General features: G+C 41.7%; 1 protein-coding gene across 1 annotated transcript in view; it reads right to left on the minus strand.

The window, feature by feature from the left end:
• Nucleotides 1-19,145, minus strand: part of ENPP6 (ectonucleotide pyrophosphatase/phosphodiesterase 6) — a 56,968-nt gene extending 37,823 nt beyond the window's left edge. Inside the window, exons 1-2 of the mRNA XM_073341760.1 lie at nt 18,814-19,145; nt 282-461 (exon numbers count right to left, since the gene is read on the minus strand). Of these exons, the coding sequence (XP_073197861.1) occupies nt 282-461; nt 18,814-19,051 (418 nt within the window). The 5' untranslated portion in view covers nt 19,052-19,145. The remainder of the gene's footprint in view (nt 1-281; nt 462-18,813) is intronic.
• Between the last annotated feature and the right edge of the window lie 331 nt (nt 19,146-19,476).

The following is a 19,476-nucleotide window of genomic DNA, read 5'->3' on the forward strand; positions in this document are numbered from 1 at the left end:
CTATTAAAAGTAAAGGTTCAGTTATTGCCTGTCATTTTTGTAAGCTAAAGCTTTAATAAATAGTTATTTTAATATAATCTATAGCATGTGCATATTTCAATCAAAATTCTTAAAAAATTAAATAGAATTGCCATGTGTGAGTGTTAAAAAACATACTTGCAATTGTTGTTTCTATTTCATACCTGCAAGGTATTCGAGAATCATCCTACATAGCTGTCCATAATTTTTAAACATGCAACATTAGATGGTGGTTTTGAGGAACTGCATTTAAAGATACTAACCTGGCCAGTAATACATATTAACTTTCTTCTTTGCTTTCGTCATGGTGACCCACAAAGGCTCCGATCCGTTCCACCAAAGAGGTAACAGGCTCTCTCTATTCACACCAATGTCAAAAGATGTATTTGTACTTGGGTCCCACATGTAGTTTCCAGTCATCTGATGGACTTCACAGTGGCGACCTAAAAAGGAAAAGCGTGTGTTTAGCTTCCACTCTTATCACTTATCTGTCACTTTCTATTTCCAAAGTACTGGAAAAACAATAGCTAATGAATCCTCACAATGCCCTGGTGAATTAGGCAAGATAATAATTATTCTTCCCATTTTACAGATGGGTAAATCGAGGCAGAGAGGTTAAAACTCTTGAAAATGATGGCTTCTAATGCTAGGTGCCTCAGTTTTTGGGTCCCTAACATTTATACACATAGGGCCTGGGCTTTCAGAGATACTGTGAACCAGCAGCTCCCTTTGACCTTATTTGGAGCTATGGATATTCAACCTTTCTGAAAATCTAATCCTAGTGATCAGGGACACTGAGGCTTCTTTACATTGAGGGCCTTTTACATTTACCCATTTTAAGGCTCCCTTACACTGCCAGAACGGTGTAAAGGGGCCTAAGTATAAATGAGAATGAGGTTCTACAGTTGGGCACATAAAGTCGAGGCATCCACAATTAGAAGCCAGTTTAAAAATATCTGGCCCCATGACTTACCTAAGGCAACGTGGTCAGTCAGCAGCGGAGCCAGGATTAAAACTCAAGAGCTTTCTTCCAGTTGGGATTGATTCCAATCCCAAACTCAGTCCTCTAAACCATGGTACCCCGCTCCTGGATCATCTCTGTCCTCATGTCTATAATGTACCCCCTGCACTACTTAGCCCAGACAAACCACTCACTATGGCTTTAGCAAACATGGATGCCAGATTTTGACTAGTTTGAGTCCTTCTGAAGTTGAGACCTCTGCCAAGTCTGAGACCTTTTTAAAGACACACGCAGTCCAAATCCCCCAGAATGCAAGGTGAAGGCAGTGAAGCGGTTTGAGAACCGCAGATCATTAAAGTATTATTTAAAAAATAAAAATAAACAAAGGGCAGTTTGTGGAAAATTATATTTTCCCTGTGTTTGCTCTTGTGTGCAGCATCAGTGACATTCTCTCCAGTACGATATTTAAAGCATCATGGTTTGTTCAACTGTTTAGAATAAGGTCTACAGCTGGAAAAACAAAAAAGACAACCTCAGGCCTGGTCTACGCTGCGGGGTGAGATTCGATCTAAGATACTCAACTTCAGCTATGAGAATAGCATAGCTGAAGTCAACGTATCTTAGATCGACTTAGAATCACTTACTTCGCGTCCTCGCAGCACGGGATCGATGGCCACTGCTCCCCCGTCGACTCTGATTCCGCCTCTCACCCTGGTGGAGTTCCAGAGTCGACAGCAGAGCGATCGGGGATCAATTTATTGCGTCTACACTAGACATGATAAATCGATCTCCGATAGATTGATCACTACCCGCCAATCCAGCGGGTAGTGTAAATGTGGCCTCAGTGACAGTAAGAAGAAAGGCTTCAAGTTTGGTATTTATTCTCCAATACAGGGCTGCATTCTGCCACCCTTACTCAGCCTGAGTAGTGCCTTGCTATATAAACAGCTCTGATAAGCTCACTGGGACTACTCTGGTAGCAAGGTACTACTCAGCGTGCACAAAGATAGCAGAATCAGAACCATTATTATATATTCCATAAGAGTAAACAGTGCTTTACCAACATAGGGGAAGAATGGGTCCCTGCCTTGGCTCAAAAGCCCTTGCAATCTAATTGAGAGAGAGAGAGAGAGAGAAATAATATGATACAGACCATAGGTGGTGGAACTAGGAGTGCTGGGGGAGCTGCTGCACCCTCTGGCTTGAAGTGGTTTCCATCATATTCAGGGTTTACAGTTTGGTTCAATGGCTTTTAGCACCCCCACTATACAAATTGCTCCAGCACCCTAATATAGGCATACGAATAGGCATGGTGAGCCCTGAAAAGGGGAAAGAGTGGGAGCCACATTTTTACAGGGGTCTCAGTCCAGCTTTCTGTCTTCCTAGCCACAATCTTAGAGGTCATTTTGAAAAATTTGGCACCTGAAGACTAACTGGAAGAAGTGAGTTTTAAGAGAGAATTTGAGGGAGGTTGCTTGGTGTGTGATTGGCCAGAAGCTGTTTTGATGTTAAGAATAGTTTTTTGGTTCCTGGGAGATTTTTCAATGTCCGTGTTTATCTACAGATAATGGTTGAGTTTGCACTTCTCTTGTGTCTTGCAAAGTTACCCTTTGCAGCAATACTGAATGAGACTCTTAACACCTATTGACAGTAATATGTAATTTTTCCATTATTAATTATATTGACACCTCAGTTGATGCCAGCACTGATATTAAAAATCATGTTTACTGCATATATAATTCTCTGCTTAGACCTAAATTGTAGCCACACCAAGGTCAAAGGAGCATATGAAATACTGGTGTTAAATCTGTACAGAGCGATACAGTTACATAGGGCCCTTATGAATGTAGCTTACACTTCAGTGGAATGATGTCATGGAGCCTGCACTTCTGTTTGTCCTACACATCTCTCCTGTATTTGCTGGGTGTTTGTAATATTTGCACACGGAGGAGACTCACAGATATTAAAGTCAGAAGGGACCATTATGATCATCTAGTCTGACCTCCTGCACAATGCAGGCCACAGAATCTCACCCACCCACTCCTGCAATAAACCTCTCACCTACGTCTGAGCTATTGAAGTCCTCAAATCATGGTTTAAAGACTTCAAGGAGCAGAGAATCCTCCAGCAAGTGACCCGTGCCCCATGCTACAGAGGAAGGTGAAAACCCCCCAGCGCCTCTTCCAATCTGCCCTGGAGGAAAATTCCTTCCCGACAATGGGGCCCACGTCCTTATTACACATGCATATCCACCGGAAGCTTTGTGCACCTTTAAGACAAACTGCCTTGTACGAAGACTGCCAGTTACAGCCTCAGTTCCATGGAAGTCAGGAGATGAAGTTGGCTTTCAGTTGATTTCTAACATATAAGATGCAGTGAGATGTTCAGAACCCTTTAACACAGAAAATACATTCCTTGCACATGATTAACAAGACACATGTTTCGACAAAATCCCTCCCAATGGGGAAGTGTTGCTTGATGGATGGTGCAAAAGCAAAGCAAAAATAATGGGATCTAACAGTCACAGAGATGTTCAAATCAGCATCCCCTCACCTGAAGTCTTTATGACACAGTTTGACGAGCGTCCACTGGAGAGCAGTTTACAGTGTTTTGCCAGACAAGCTCAGTATCGGTTTTGACAGAAGTTTGTTGTAAATTTAACATACAACAAAAGAAACTAGTTTCATCTATTTCTTGATGGGGTCTGTAATTTCCATGCATTACCAGAAGATAGCATCGTGTACTTTAAGAGTTAATCATGAGCTTGGCTTTTTTAAAAGGCAATGTTCAAGATTAAGTTGCTCTGAAAGTTCATGATTTACGCAGCTTAAAAAAACAACTGATGTACGTGTGAGACACTTTCATCATTAGCCTGTGAGTCAGAGAGATGGCGAGGACCAAGATAACAGGTTTTGATTATTGTGAGAACAAGTGTAGCAGTTTCAACTAAAATAACCTCAACATTATTTTTAAAATGAGATCTTTTGAGTGGAGGACTTCATTTTATTTGAGTATATATGGTCTTGAGAAGGGTTTTTTAATCACTTTCTCGGCTATACATTGATTGAATTAATGACACAAGCTATTTCTCCCCCAACCTGAACCCTGCACTTCTCCCCCACCCCTACCCCGCCCCAAGTGGAAAAGTAGCATGTGGTTTATTTTTAATTTTAAGAATTTTTTAATTTCAAAAAATTCCTCTTTTGAAGAAATACCTGCTGGAACTCCCAAACGGTTGCACACCCAGCGTGATACAGAATAGTTGCACTGCAGTGTCTTGTCTCTGGAAGAGTTATTCTGGGACTAGCAACACAGGCACAGCCATGGAATGGGCCTAGTCCGGTGAGCTGCTGCATGAAGTGGCAATATTTCAATAGCATTTCAAAGTGTCATAGCTGTGACATGAGGCACCCCTGGATGAATGCTTTGTTCCACATACATCCAGTAGTGTGCAACTGGTTAAATGATTTATGGCATCCTTCCATTCTATCCCCTTTTAATGCACCTTTTGCCCGACCTCTGACCTCTCCTGCTGTGCATAGAGCCAAAGTACTGTTGCCTTTCTTATGGCCTGAGTGGTCAGCCCATCTTTAGAGCTCGATGGGTTGTTTCCGTTAGGAACTGAAATTGATTATAGTCATTTCTTGGGTGTAATCCTGTTTATAAAGAATTTACACAAAGTCCTGTTTCTTAAATGTGGTAGGAACAGACAGGAGCTATTTTCTTTGCTCCTAATTCAAATTCAGCCCAAAAGAAGCTCTCTCTCTTGGCTTCCTCTCAGGGATCATCAGTGCTTCTATGGTGGTCTTCTGGCTGCTTTTCTGTTTTGAGCTTTCTCCTTCTGACACACACACAGACATGCAGCTGCAATCCAATCTGTTCCCAGTCTCTGCATTTGCCTTCAGTTCTAGCCACTGGCCTTAAGGCTCAGCTTCTACTTCAACCATACCATGCTGATCTGTGACTTGGGCAGTGGATTCTATTGTTTCAGCGATCACTAAACCAGGTGGCATTTAATTGCTCCATTTAGGCTGAATGAAAGGCAGCTAACATGCCCATCAGCTTCACTGAGGTCTGTGATTGCCCATAGGTCAAAGACACACTTACTGCTATCTACAAACACCCTTCATTATAACAGTAGAAACGTCCTTTGTATGGGGAAACTATGCATAGGGTTGGGGGAAGAAATCCATCCCCTTCCCTGGTCTGTCTTCAACTCCCTTGTGGGACAGTGCAGAGTCTGCATGAAGTCCATCCCTGGTGCATACCAACCTCACTCTTTGTAGTAGAATAGTGTGGCAATTCTGACTCCTGAAGTTGTGCCGCTGGGTGCTCATCCCTCTAAGTAAATTTTGTGCTTGTGAATGGTGCCAGCCTGAAAGCTCTAGAGCGTTAACACTTCTGTTTATCCACAGAACAGTCATAATACCGACAGCAGCAGCACAAGCTTCCTGATATCATTCCACCTCTGTACTACCCTGCATAGGAGCAACCACTTCCGGGACTAAGAAGAGTAGTTCAGTCTCCAGGTCCATTCAGGCCTGGCCTGCAGTGGAAGCTTGTAGCCAGATTGTCTATTTGTGCCATTTGCAATCACTTTTTGTGTAATATAATCTCTTCACTGGGAACAGGACTGAGGCTACCAAAGAGACTTCATATAACAATGACCTTCAGCCTCCATGTATTTGGGTTGGATTTGAACCCATGACTTAGGGGTTTAAGGTTCAATATACTATTGCTGTCAGTTTATCCACCTGTCTAGTAGGTAGAATAATACTGTCCTAACGGTTGCTGTGAGGTTTAATTAATTGTTTGTTAAAGAGAGAACAGAGAATTATTCAGATCAGTGTGAAGCTCATATTGCTGTAGATTCAATTTATTTTCTTTTAATTGCAAGCTCAACAAGGCCATGGGACATCAGTTTTCATTCTCAAGGCTCCCATCACATTTTGCAAAGGAACTTTGTATTCTGAAAAATCTGCAGAATGAGCTGGACTCTGCGGAGTTTCCACATATAATCATAGGACTGGAAGGGACCTCGAGAGGTCATCTAATCCAGTCCCCTGCACTCATGACAGGACTAAGTATTGTCTAGCCCATCCCCGACAGGTGTTTGTCTAACCTGCTCTTAAAAGTCTCCTGTGATGGCGATTCCACAACCTCACTAGGCAAGTTTTTCCTAATGTCCAACCTAAACCCCCTTTGCTGCAATTTAAAAACATGCAGATGTTCATGCTCTTACAATAACAAACTATTACAATACACCCATAATGGGTGATCGTGGGGGAGCTAAAGTTTCAAACTTGCAATAGATTTTATTATAAGGAGTAAGCACAAAAGATCATTTAAAATATTTTTCAGATTCATAGATTTTAAGGCCCAAAGTGACCCTTAGATCAGCTAGTGTTCCCTCCTGCTTAAAACAAGCCTTAAGTAGAGCCCTCTAGATCTCCAGATATCCGCTTTATATCTGCAGACCATGGTTGTGGATCGCTGCTCAGATGTGGATACAAATTTTCTATCTGTGCAGGGCTCTAGCCATAAGATTTCACCTGTTGCCCTGAATAGAGTTCAATAACTTGTTTGACTAATGTACTTTTTCCAAAAGGCATCCAGTCGTGAGCTAAAGACATCAAGAGATGGAGAATACTTCATCTCCCTTGGTAGTTTGTGCCAGTGGTTAACCACCATTAGCACTGTAAAAATGTATGCCTTATTTCTAATTTGATTTTTGTGTGGCTTTAACCTCCAGCCATTGATTCTTGTTATGTCTTTCTCACTAGATTAAAGAGCCATTTAGCTCCTGGTACTTTCTCCCTGTGAAGGTAAACGGTAATCAAGTCCCCTCTTATATTTAATTTTGAAAAGCTAAACAGATTAAGCTCTTTGTCTTCTACGGTAAGGCATTTTCTCAAGCCAAAGAAAATAAATTGTTGTGATCTTTTTAACAACTGGTACCTGGCAAAATTACATCACATGCTTTTAGATGGCTACCAAAACAAAATGCTATATTCTTACTATCACTGTTGTTGCATCCTTATATAATTAAACATTAACTGGACAATCTCAAGAGGAGCAACAGGGCAAAAGGCAGATGCCATATACAAATGTCAGTAAGATAAAGTGACTGTAATGGCAGTAAAAAAACATCCCTTTGCCAAGTAACAGAAAAAACAGAGGAGATAATTCCTAAGAATATAGTGGCTACCATACACTTTGAGAAGGTTGTCTGCAAAAGCATTTGCATGTTTACATGCTACAGCTAATTTAGGATGCTACATTTATTTTCTGTATTCAGCTCTCCTCCAAGCACCTTTCCCCCACTGGCTCTAGGCACTTTTGCCAACAGCAAAATATACTGACCCCAAGGATGAAATTTAAAAAAATATGCAATCAACTGCCCCAAACAGCACCCACTCCAAAATCACTACCCTTGCTCATTCAACAGCCACCTGGATTAATGGGTAATACCCAAGATTAATACATAGTTCAAGTTGTTCCAATAATGAGGCTACTGACGCAAGACCTGATCTGGCTCCCATTAAAATCTATTTCATTGACTTCAATGTGTGTTGGGTCAGGTCATTACTAAGTAGCACTTCCCATAGAAAACATGGGCTTCCAGTTTGTTTCTGGGTGGAGTTTAAGATGTTGGCTTTGACCTGTAAAGCCCTCAATTACCTCATTAAAATGCCTCTCTCCTGTATGATGCCACTGTCATTGCAGTTGTAGGAGAGACATGAACTAACAGCCTCCTATTTCTTTTTGGGGGCTTTGACTGTGTAAGTCACTGCCCCCACTTGTCTAACAAAGTGCTGATTAGTGTATGTTTAGGATATGCTTCAAGCCTAATTTAATTTCTCAGGATTCTCTTGAGGGGTGTAATATGGTTAGATGGGGGAGGGAAGGCCATGAGTCTGAGTTTCACCTCTTGTGATGGTCCTCGCTCAGTGGTTTGTTAGTAAGGTGGCATTACCTAATGGTCAGGGCTTAGGCCCATGACTTGCAGGGGGGTTGTTGGTAAGGGCTCTGGGCCCTTTGAAGGCTGTCAGTGCTCTGAAAGCCAGGGGATGCATAAGGCTGCCCTCCCTGAGCCACCTTCTATTACACCCGGTGATTGTCTCAAAATCGCCGTCTGGGTTAAGATGGTGTGAAGGATGTCCAAGCACGCACAAGGCAGCCTCTGGCAGCTGTGTGTAGTGCGGTACCTCTCTTGGGCAGCAACTGTCTCCTCCTGTGGTATGGCCCAACCTCCTAGGCCACATCAGTCCTAGGGCTTTCCCCTGCTGGGGTAGCCCAAACAAAATAAAGAGGATTAACAAAGACTGGAGTTTGTATGAGAGAGGGGAATGCTTCCATCTCAGGCTGTCTCTGTAGGAGGTCCTCCCTTCCCTCAGAGGGGGACCTATGTGCAGTTGTCTTTGGGAGAGATTCTGCCTTTCCCTCAGCTCTTCTCCATTGGAGCTGATGGAGCTGATCCTCTCTTCCCTGGTCTGCCCCCAAATGAGCTGCTCCCCTTCCTTTTAACTCCTCCAGTTGGTGCACTTCCTACAGGTGTGGAAGAGTGGGGCTGGCTGAGTCCAGAGCAGTTCCTTAATCTCTGGTTGACCAGTGTGGGATTTGTATACCCATCACACTTCTATTTGATGATAAAAGTACCATTTCTCCATCTGAAAGGAATGATACATTTTTCTCCAAGCCCAGATGAAACTTAGAGCTGGTCTACACTTAGAAAATTAGATCGACCCACCTATGTTGCTCAGGGTTGTGAAAAATTGCCCCCCGTCCCCGCCGAGTGATGTGCTTAACTGACCTAAGTCCCCATGTAGACAGCATGAAATTCTTGCTTCAACCTAGATAGTGCCTTTTGGAGAGGTGGATTTATTACAGTGTTGGGAGAACGATGCTGCAGCTGTACCACTGTAGAGTTTTAAATGTAAACAGACCCAAACTATTTTTGCCAGAGGTGATAATAGATACCCGTTTGCAGTATTGTAGCCATGTCAGTCCCAGGATATTAGAGGGATAAGGTGGTGAGGTAATATCTTTTATTGGACCAACTTCTGTTGGTGAACAGGACAAGCTTTTGAGCTTATACAGAGCTCTTCTTCAGGTCAGATACCTGAGCAGCAATGGATCTATGAACACTCCCAAATTGCTAACCTAAGAGACAAATCAGAGTTGCACCCTGTCATTAGGGGATGCTGATATAATCTCTGCCATCTCTTTCTGTTGCGTTTCCCAAACTACCAGTATTTCCTTGGTCTTGTTTAGACTGAGTCTCAGCCAGCTGGTCCGCATCCAATCTCCAGTTTCAGTCAGGCACTGGGTAAGCCACCCCATTGCATCAGGCAGGTCAGATGAAATGGAGCCAGAGCTGGGTATAGTAATCAATGTATTGAAGACACCATAGTATATCGATGCAGTGTCCTAATCAGACACACAGGCGATACAGAAATATAAAAAAGAAGAAACCTAGGGTTCCTCATATGAGAAGGCAGAAAAGCAGTTGCCCAAAGCTAGCCTCTGGATTTCTCTCAAACAAAGGAACGAGTCACTCAAGCAATCCTTTGTGGCTTTCTTTTAGATTTGCATAAAGGTTTCCCTGCAGCTGGGGTGAAGTCGGTACAGTATATGCTTTCTTCTGAGTCCCTTACCATGCAGATAGAATAAAAGGAAACACCAGGGAATAATACAGTCACAGTGTAATGGAGGGCATAGATCCCATCCTGTGCGAGGCAGGGAAAGAGTTAAAGCTCTCTGTCTGAACAGCTGCTAACCCTTAATGCAGGGTTTTCCAGGGAGCTAAGCCAGGAGGGACGTGGTGGGGTTCAACCTAAGGAAGTTTCTAAATTCCAAAGTGGACTATCAGAGGAATGTGCTTTGGAAAGTATGGCAGTCTGATCTAGACCTCTTTAAGACCCAGAGGCGAAATCCTGGCCCTATTGAAGTAATTGGCAAAACTCCTGTCTTCAGTGGTCACAGGATTTCACTCCAGACCTTCCCCATATGAAGGAGAGAACAGGCTAAAGTAAGTCTCATTTTTTAGAAAGGGTTTGCACTTTGGCTGCACATGGCTGATTTTTTATTTAGAAAACTGGGCTGATATAAGTTCTGTCACCGCTATTTACTTGCTTGTTTTGTTTTGTGCTTTGGTCTCTCTGACCTGCAAAAGTTAAGCCTAATCCAACAGGTCTCTCATTTCTACAGCAACAAAAGATAAATGTCGTCTGTTTAGCAATAGGAGTGGGTAGAGTGGTTCAGATGAAGCTTAGGCTGGTGCTTATTCCTCAGTCTGAAATTAACTTGATTTTTTTACAATTTCATTATAAAAAGTTCAGTAAAATGTATGTATAAAAGAAGCCCTGCATGTACCTCTGCACTTTCTAGTTTCCTGTGGTATTTCTGCTTTCTGACATAGCTGACTCTGAGACCCACTGGAATTTCTTTATTGTTACTTATCACTTGTATTATAATAGTGCCTAGAGTCCCGCCCCCCCAAGTAAAACTGGGGGTGATTGTGCTAGGCATTGTACACATGCATAGTGAGACATATCTCCTGTCTTACTGCAGTCTAAATAGGCAAAACTAACAAAGGTTGGGAGGGGAAACAAAGACACAGAGAACAGGAGTACTTGTGGCACCTTAGAGACTAACCAATTTATTTGAGCATGAGCTTTCATGGGCTACAGCCCACTTCATCAGATGCATAGAATGGAACATATAGTAAGAAGATATATATACATACAGAGATCATGAAAAGGTGGAAGTTGCCAGACCAACTCTAAGAAGCTAATTAATTAAGATGAGCTATTATCAGCAGGAGAAAAAAACCTTTTATAGTGATAATCCAGATGGCCCATTTCAGACAGTTGACAAGCAGGTGTGAGGATACTTAACATGCAGAAATAGATACCATTAACTTGGGCTTGAATAGAGACTGGGATTGGCTGGGTCATTACACAAATTGAATCTATTTCCCCATGCTAAGTATCCTCACACCTTCTTGTCAACTCTCTGAAATGGGCCATCTTGATTATCACTACAAAAGGTTTTTTTCTCCTGCTGATAATAGCTCATCTTAATTAATTAGCCTCTTAGAGTTGGTCTGGCAACTTCCACCTTTTCATGTTCTCTGTATGTATATCTCTTACTGTATGTTCCATTCTATGCATCCGCTGAAGTGGGCTGTAGCCCACAAAAGCTTATGCTCAAATAAATTGGTTAGTCTCTAAGGTGCCACAAGTACTCCTGTTCTTTTTGCAGATACAGACCAACACGGCTGCTACTCTGAAAGACAGAGAGAATCCACTTGCCAAGTTCACACACCAAGCTGGGAATCAAAAGCAGTTCTTGTGACTCCCAGTCCAATATCCTAACCACTAGAGTACACTGCCTCTCCAGTTCTTGCTAGAGAACCTTTTCTCTCACTGTTTCTAGGTCCTGGAGAACTTGGTCAGTAGCACTGGAATTCCTAGATATTTAGGAAACAAACCTAAAAACTTGAGATGGACCCAGAATTGGGCCTTGCCATCCCCAATTGATGGGAAGTTCAGATCTGGATACAAATGGTGCTGGTCTGATTTTGACATGCATTCCCAATGGGCAAGTGCAAATCAGGGATTTGCTTAAGTGCATCTAACAGTGCATGTGCAAAGTGAGCAGACATTTGTGTTGCCTACAATGTTATAAAAATGAGCACTGGGCCTCAGGTCTCTCTAACAGAACAAACCAATCTGAAATACTGAATCTGAAAACAAACTCACCTCTCCCAGCCTGGGGATGTTTGGGTTCAGAGCTCGATTACACAAGCCAATCCCTATGCTGCACCCTTTGGAGGTTTGCCTAGAACCAGTTGGACTAGCAAGTACCTATTTTTATAAACTGTGCTTGACATATCTCCCAATATCCCATGATCTTCGCCAGAGAAGGGAAATATTCAGTCTGGCATCACTACTTCATTCAAAATGACAGAATAAAGGGAATAATGCCGGGTAATCTGACATCATCATATTATTATTTATTACTACTACTATATTCTTTCATTTGCATAGCACCAACAGAGTGCTAGGATCTTCACAGTCAGGTGTACAAACATGATTACAGTTTCACTCAATCAAAAAGTAAAAAAAGAAAATTGATTCAATTGTACTATGTAAATGGGTTTAGGAAAATTCTACAGCTCTTTGCTCCAACCTCTCTCCTCAGTGGAGATCAGTGTAAATCACGTTGGGCACTGTCATGCTCCTATTGCCATTGATTAGAGAAGTGAGGGTGTAGGCCTGTAAAATCAGAGCCATCATATTCGCTGGTCTAAAGCAATTCTCATGGTGTTGCTGCTTTATACAACGTCAATCTTATTGGGCTGGAGGCATGTCAAAGTGAATGGTGTCTCCTGAAGGCCCCATGTTCTGCCTGTCAGTTACAGCACCTGCTGCTCTACTTTATCGCCAGATGCCATTGGGCCTGCATCTTGCTGAAGTCCAGAAGGACCTCAAAGGTGATGCTCGTGTTAATTCTTTCATTACTTGTCTGAAACTACTGAAAACATTCAGTAGGGTGCCAAAGGAAGCACAAAGAGAGAGCTGCTATGGATGATGTGTCCTGCCATCTGTGGGGCCCCAGGCAAAAATGACACCTGCAAGATGTGAACAGACAATGTGTGGCCCCAGAAGAGCTTATTAATGAAGATTTTACAATACTGTTATGATCCTCCAAAATCAAGCTGAGCTACAGGAGAGATTTCACTGGCCTAGGATATACATAAATGTGCAGTACTGGTGGAAATCTTATGTCAAATGGATGAGAAAGAAAGCTCAGTAACATGCTTTTGATTTCTAAGGAGGATCCATTTGACCATGTAGCAGGGGATGTCATGAACCCTTACACTAGTATAGTAATGATTATAGTGCCTCTTGGTCTAAGGTCTATATTTTAAGAGGATCTAATGGATGCCTCTACTAAATGGTGTGTAGACCATTGAACTGATGACTAGAAAGTATATGAACTTTTTACAGTCTTCCAGTGGTGAATGGTTACTATACCTTTAGCTTTGGATATATAAATACCTAGAGATATTGGTGTCCAGCTACTGCTAGTGCTACTATTAGTTGGTAACAGGCACAGTCTTAGAAGTACCATAAATAGACAGATGTGCAATACAAGGTTTTAGTTACCGGATGAGCAAAAAGCTCTATGCTTCAATTTGTGGCATATGAACTTATCTCTAGAGTTGTACAAACATTTTCTGTTTTCCATTCTGGGGACATTTTTTCAGTAAAAACAAACCCAAAGGTTCACAACGTTTTTGAGATCCAAAGGGAAATATTTGGCACTCAGAACCATACCCTGTCTCAGATTGGTGGATGTACACCATGAGGCGTGTACTTTATAGAATGCCTGGGTCAACAAAATTAAGACCTCCCAAGACTTGGGAAGCCTCTCTAACTCCCATGGATAGCATTCCACCACCTCCTCAGGCCTTGCCTTGATAATGTTGTAAGACTATGGGTATGTTGACACTACAATCAGGAAGAATGAGTGACGCTGGTTTAGACACACTTGAGCAGTGTAGTCTCAGCAGCATGGGAAGCGCCACAAGTTAGCTGCTTGCATATGTACCTAAGGTTCTGGGCAGGGTTGTATTTGGGCCGGGGGAGGGGTAGCTTGTGCCACTGCCTTACTGCCACTAGGTCAAAACTAGCTGACTGTGGTGTAATCATACCCATAGATTCTCCGGTGGGGTAACCAGCCCATATGTAGTGGTGCTGCAAAGCCAGCTACAGTACGTGATTCACAGTATGCCATTTGAAATTTAACAGTACATCACTCAAGAAGGGGGGACACTGTCAACTTTAAAATCATACGTCATAAACAAACATGTTAATGCTGTTGCTAATAATGCCTTTGATTGTCAAAAGAGAAGGAAAAAGCTTTAACATTCAAACTATTTGTCACTATGCTCTTTTTTCACTTTTGCCATGGCTCTCAGCGTGTACAAAGTAAATTAGTGCAGTGCGTTTCATTTTGGTTTATAATTGATTTCACTCAGCTTCTAAGTGCTCCAGTGTTTGTGTTTCAGGCACTGCATGGGTAATGTTTATATGTTTAAAAACATGTTTTCTTTAACATTTCATTTGAGTTTTAAAATATGAAACATTCTCTTGGTCTTGTCTCTTACAGAAGCTTACTTTGGAACTAAATTTAGTCTCTTCTTTGACTAAGTTGTAACCCAGATAATTTTAGTTATGTAGCAAAAACCAGGCACATGCTTCATCATATGAGAAATATGATAGTCAGTATCCTGCAAGCATTCATTATTCTCCATTAACATGAGGTTGTTAATAATGCTGTTAGTAGGGCATTGAACCATGCAAGTATGAGCTTGAGTTAATACTTGCCTCTTCATCAGACTTTGTGCTAACTACTTCCCCCAGCATCTAGGAATTGGGTTGGTTAACCCAGTAAGCAGATGCTCATATCACAAAAAGCACCATTACATTTGGCAGAAATTGCCAACTTTCTTGTCCTTAGAGGGGTCTGGTGATTGAGCGACAATACTACCCTTGGAAATGAGCACTCCAGCTCGGAGTAAGATGGTATAAGGAAACGTGTGCTACAGCTGCTAGGCCTGGACCTGGATAAATATTAGAATTCCCAATGGCCTCTATATGCCACTTTCCCATAGCCCTACCATTCATTTCCATGTTTTAAATAAATCCATGTACTCTACTTGCAAAGATCTATCCTTCTCAGCTGTACTTCTACACCTGCAATTGTAATGCTTTGAGATCCTTGGATGACACGTGACATTGAAATGTAATTACAATGGGACTCTGACAAGATTTTTGCTTTGCAAATTATACTGTAGCTTCGAGCCAGGGTGTGAGAACTCTGGTACTGTAAAAGAACTAATATTCCTGTTTCATCATCTAAATTCCTTTATAAATTCCATGGAACCTCAAGAGCACATGTGAGATTTCTGTATGTAGGATCTTTGAAGTAGCACATGTTTCAAGCTGTTGTTGCCTGACCCTTTTAATAGTTAATAATCATTGTATTGATGGCTAGTTGATCAAAAGGTCATAAGGTTCTTGTCCCAAATCAGGCTACACAGAATTAAAACCAACATCTTGTTGGAAGCCTCAGGGTGGATGGCAAGGAGGCTCACACTGAGGGCAAAGTAAAGCCTTAGAGATTGTTATTAAAATGAGTAAAGCCAGAAGAGCTTCAAGCCCCATGAAAAAAGATAAGAATAGTACAGTACTGGGGATATCTGTGGTATCATTCTTTGCATAAGTTCTTAGATTTTCATACTCCCACCCTTCCTTGAGTACCTAGTGGTGAGAGACAAAGGACCAGCCCTGTCTCTGGCATGGCATGGCAATGATTCCGATGTTGGGGGTGTGAGTTTTGTGCTGTTTAAAGTTTAGACACATGTTAAAGGGGACCTTGCTGACTTTGTAACTATTGAGGAGTATGAAGAATATGTTGCAAACACAATTACTGCTGCATTGTAATTTGTAGAAGTGGGAAAGGTCCCAGACCTAATCAAAGATGAACAATTGTTAAATTGGTACTGTATTGTCCAAAATGTTTCCAAAGGCATGCGAAGGAGCGATCCACGGGTTTGGACTTGTGCCAACACTTATCATTAGGAGCAATGTGACAGATGGGATCTGTGACACCACACATGTTTTGCTAAAGATTATGCAGTAGCATGGTTGTCATAAATATAAAGGGAAGGTTAACCACCTCCTGGCCAGAGGAAAAAACGCTTTCACCTGTAAAGGGTTAAGAAGCTAAAGATAACCTCGCTGGCACCTGACCAAAATGACCAATGAGGAGACAAGATACTTTCAAAGCTGGAGGGGGGGAAGGGGAAAACAAAGGGTTCTCTCTGTCTGTGTGTTGCTTTTGCCGGGACCAGAGCAGGAATGCAGGTCAGAGCTCCTGTAAAGGGCTAATAAGCAATCTAGTTAGATACGCGTTAGATTCTGTTTTGTTTAAATGGCTGATAAAATAAGTTGTGCTGAATGGAATGTATATTCCTGTTTTTGTGTCTTTCTGTAACTTAAGGTTTTGCCTAGAGGGATTCTCTATGTTTTGAATCTGATTACCCTGTAAGGTATTTACCATCCTGATTTTACAGAGGTGATTCTTTTACTTTTTCTTCAATTAAAATTCTTCTTTTAAGAGCCTGATTGCTTTTTCCTTGTTCTTAAGATCTAAGGGTTTCGGTCTGTGTTCACCTATGCAAGTTGGTGAGGATTTTTATCAAGCCTTCCCCAGGAAAGAGGGGGTAGGGCTTGGGAAGATTTTGGGGGGAAAGACATTTCCAAGCGGGCTCTTTCCCTGTTATATATTTGTTAGACGTTTGGTGGTGGCAGTGATAAAGTACAAGGGCAAAAGGTAAAATAGTTTGTACCTTGGGGAAGTTTTAACCTAAGCTGGTAAAAATAAGCTTAGGGGGTTTCTCATGCAGGTTCCCACATCTGTACCCTAGAGTTCAGAGTGGAGAAGGAACCTTGATGGTCCTTGTATGTCTCATTCACAGTCTTCTGGCATGAGTCCAAACACTCACTCCCCCCTTAGATTTTGGGGGAACTAAGGATATCTTGCTCAATGCAGGAGCTGGAATTTAACAGTAAAAGGTCACCGCAAGGAACATGGAAGTGATCACCACAAGATCTGTTTGAGCAAGGGGTGACAGGTGTACTTAGTGCCCCAAAATCTAAGGGGTGACTGTCACACTATTTATCTGCCAAAGGTCACAGGCCTACTATACTTATGCTAATTTATACTAATTTGCTTAAACTAATGTCTTACAGGATATGGGCCTGTAGGTTTCTTGTGTTACAGCTGGATATAATGCAGGCTAAGCCAGCCCGATGGGCTTCAGGGCTACACTCTCAAAGAGATGAACAGATTGTGGATTTCACTCCACCTGTATATAAAACCAAACGGGATTCTTTGGGAGATGAGGGCAAAATCTGAAACTGAGGCCCCCAACCCTTCAAAAAACAAATTACCTCTAAGGGGAGGTCCAGGAATCTGTTATGATGGAGGGGTGGCTGGGCCAAATTTGAGTAGTGGTGTGACCCTGTGCACCAGTCGCAACACCACTTGGTTTAGGGCCCTCTTGAACAGACATCGGGGCAAACTGCCCCTTCTGTCCCCACTAAGAGGCTCTGTCTATATAAACCTAATGGTTGTGATGGTCAAGCTTGACGGTGAGGGAAAGCAATCACTTCTGCTGCACTTTTTGTGCTTGGGCCAATTTCGGGCAAAGTCTTTTTACAAATATGAAGTGCTGACGTGATTTGTTTATATAGCAAGAAAGTGATCCATGGTGCAGTTGCACTTTTATTCTTTATAAGGGCGTTTACTTTGCAAAACAGCGTTTTTCATGGGCTTGCCCTGGGCGGTGATGAAAAGATGTGCATTTTCTAAGAAATGAACATTGAAAAGGGGCATTTTCTTCCAAGCTGGGGAAGGAAGGGTTAAGTAATTTTGAAACAAACCAGGCAAAACTGATGTCAGCTTTTTGATTTATAGTGGCATCTATTTATTTCTAAACAAGCAGTACATGAACTGCTAGGCATTGTATTGTTCTATGGACAGACAAAGCCACTGCCTGGCTAGAAAAGAACTGACTTTTTTCTAGTTAATCTGAAGGTCTTGTTTATTGAATAATTGGGGAGACATTCAACTTTGAGAAAGTCTATTCCCTGCTTACAGTAATTCTTCATTTCTGATTGTTTAGCTGACGTTTATTCTCTAAAGTAACTTTCCTAATGTACTTAGCTATTCTGCTACTGCATAGCTGTCTAGCATCATGCTGAGTTACAAAGAAACTAATTTTAAAATATACTATGAAAACAGATCGAATGGGCATTTGTAATATCTTGATCACATTGCCTGCTTTGTAAGAACCCTTTCTTGGCATTCAGAAAATGGCAAGATGTAATGGGAATAAGCAAAAGCAAGAATCTTTACACTCTTTCATTTCTAATTGGATGCTTCATAGTCTTTTGCAAATACGGGGTCTTAGGGGAGAGTTAAAACAGAATTCAATAAATCCCCATAATCTAATGGCCAAAGCAGGATGTCAGTTTTATTTAAAGACCAGTTTAATGCAGAACTGTCTAGAGCAGCTCTGCTTTCTGAAAACAAGACATACTTTGGTCATCCTCACTTTATATTAGTCCTTGTTAAATGCATAAATTGAGTCTCCAGACATACTTTGTATGTTTACATTCCAAATGTTTCCCATCCATTTCTACTTTCTAACTCAGAAAGAAAAAGACACTTAGTTATACAGTATTCAAGCATTATAGATATTCCAGACAACCATGAAAAATGGCATATTACTCAGATCTGAGGAATTTTGTGTGTACTGTATCTCAGAGAAAATGAAATGCAACAGGAGAAGCAACTAGAGATCACCTATGCCTACAGGTTAGGTATACAGCAATTACAATAATTTTCAAGAAACTTTATTATGAAAACTACACAGCTGGTGAGCTAGTGAAAAAGCAAACTTGTGAAAACAAATCCTAACTTCTTAGCAAGATTATATTTACACAGCATGTGTCCAACTTTAGTTTAGATTGGAGAGACTTGATAGATTTATTTGTCTTGCTGTCTTCATTGAAATTCAGAGTCAGTACTGTAATACTTTTTAGACCTCACTAAGGATAACAGTACAGCTGAAACCCTAACCTAGAGTATATTCATCCCTCTGTGTAGCAAAATCCAATGACCTTAACTTAATCTAAGAAGCTAGCTGACAGCTCTTAAGAGCATCACAACACATAAAAGAAAGTACTCACCAGTCATCAGCGTGTAATAATTTGGATACGAAAGGCTGGGAAAGTCTGGGGTCATGTAATCCACTTTCACTCCCCTGTCCACAATCTCTTTAAAGCCAGGCAGGGACTCCAGTTCATTGTCATTGATGTAATCATAACGAAAGCCATCGATCAGAAACACTAAAAGCTTTCGACGGGCAAAGGATGAGCTTGCCATAGTGAGAACGAGGAGGAAAGAGAGGGTCATGTGCTTTGCCATGTTGATAGAACTCTCACCAGAGCACTGTCAGGGCTGCCTGTCCCTTTGCAATGACGCTGGGTGAGGTGTCTGAAGCTGCTTTCAGGGGCTGGACCTTACACTGCTCTCCTCACTTGGCTGGTTTAACTTGCAGGGTTTAAAGGTACAGCACCATTTATTAAAACTGCTAGGCTTGCAAGGTTACAGGTTAAGTGCTAAAGTATGATTAACTTTGCTTCTAAGTGTCTAGTGTGTGTGGAAGAGAGAGCTTATTCCACTTGGGTTCAAAAAATGTACTTAGCAACGGAAAAACACGCTGTACGAGGAATTGGAGACGAAGAGGAAATTCTAGGGATCAGTCAGCGTGTGCTTGTTAACATTACCTTTTGGCCTAACAAAAGAAAACAGTAGGAATAATGTAGCATTTGGTTTCCAGTTTCTACGTG

The sequence above is a fragment of the Lepidochelys kempii genome, chromosome 4 (assembly GCF_965140265.1).
Source record: "Lepidochelys kempii isolate rLepKem1 chromosome 4, rLepKem1.hap2, whole genome shotgun sequence".
In the NCBI taxonomy this organism is placed as follows: domain Eukaryota; kingdom Metazoa; phylum Chordata; order Testudines; family Cheloniidae; genus Lepidochelys; species Lepidochelys kempii.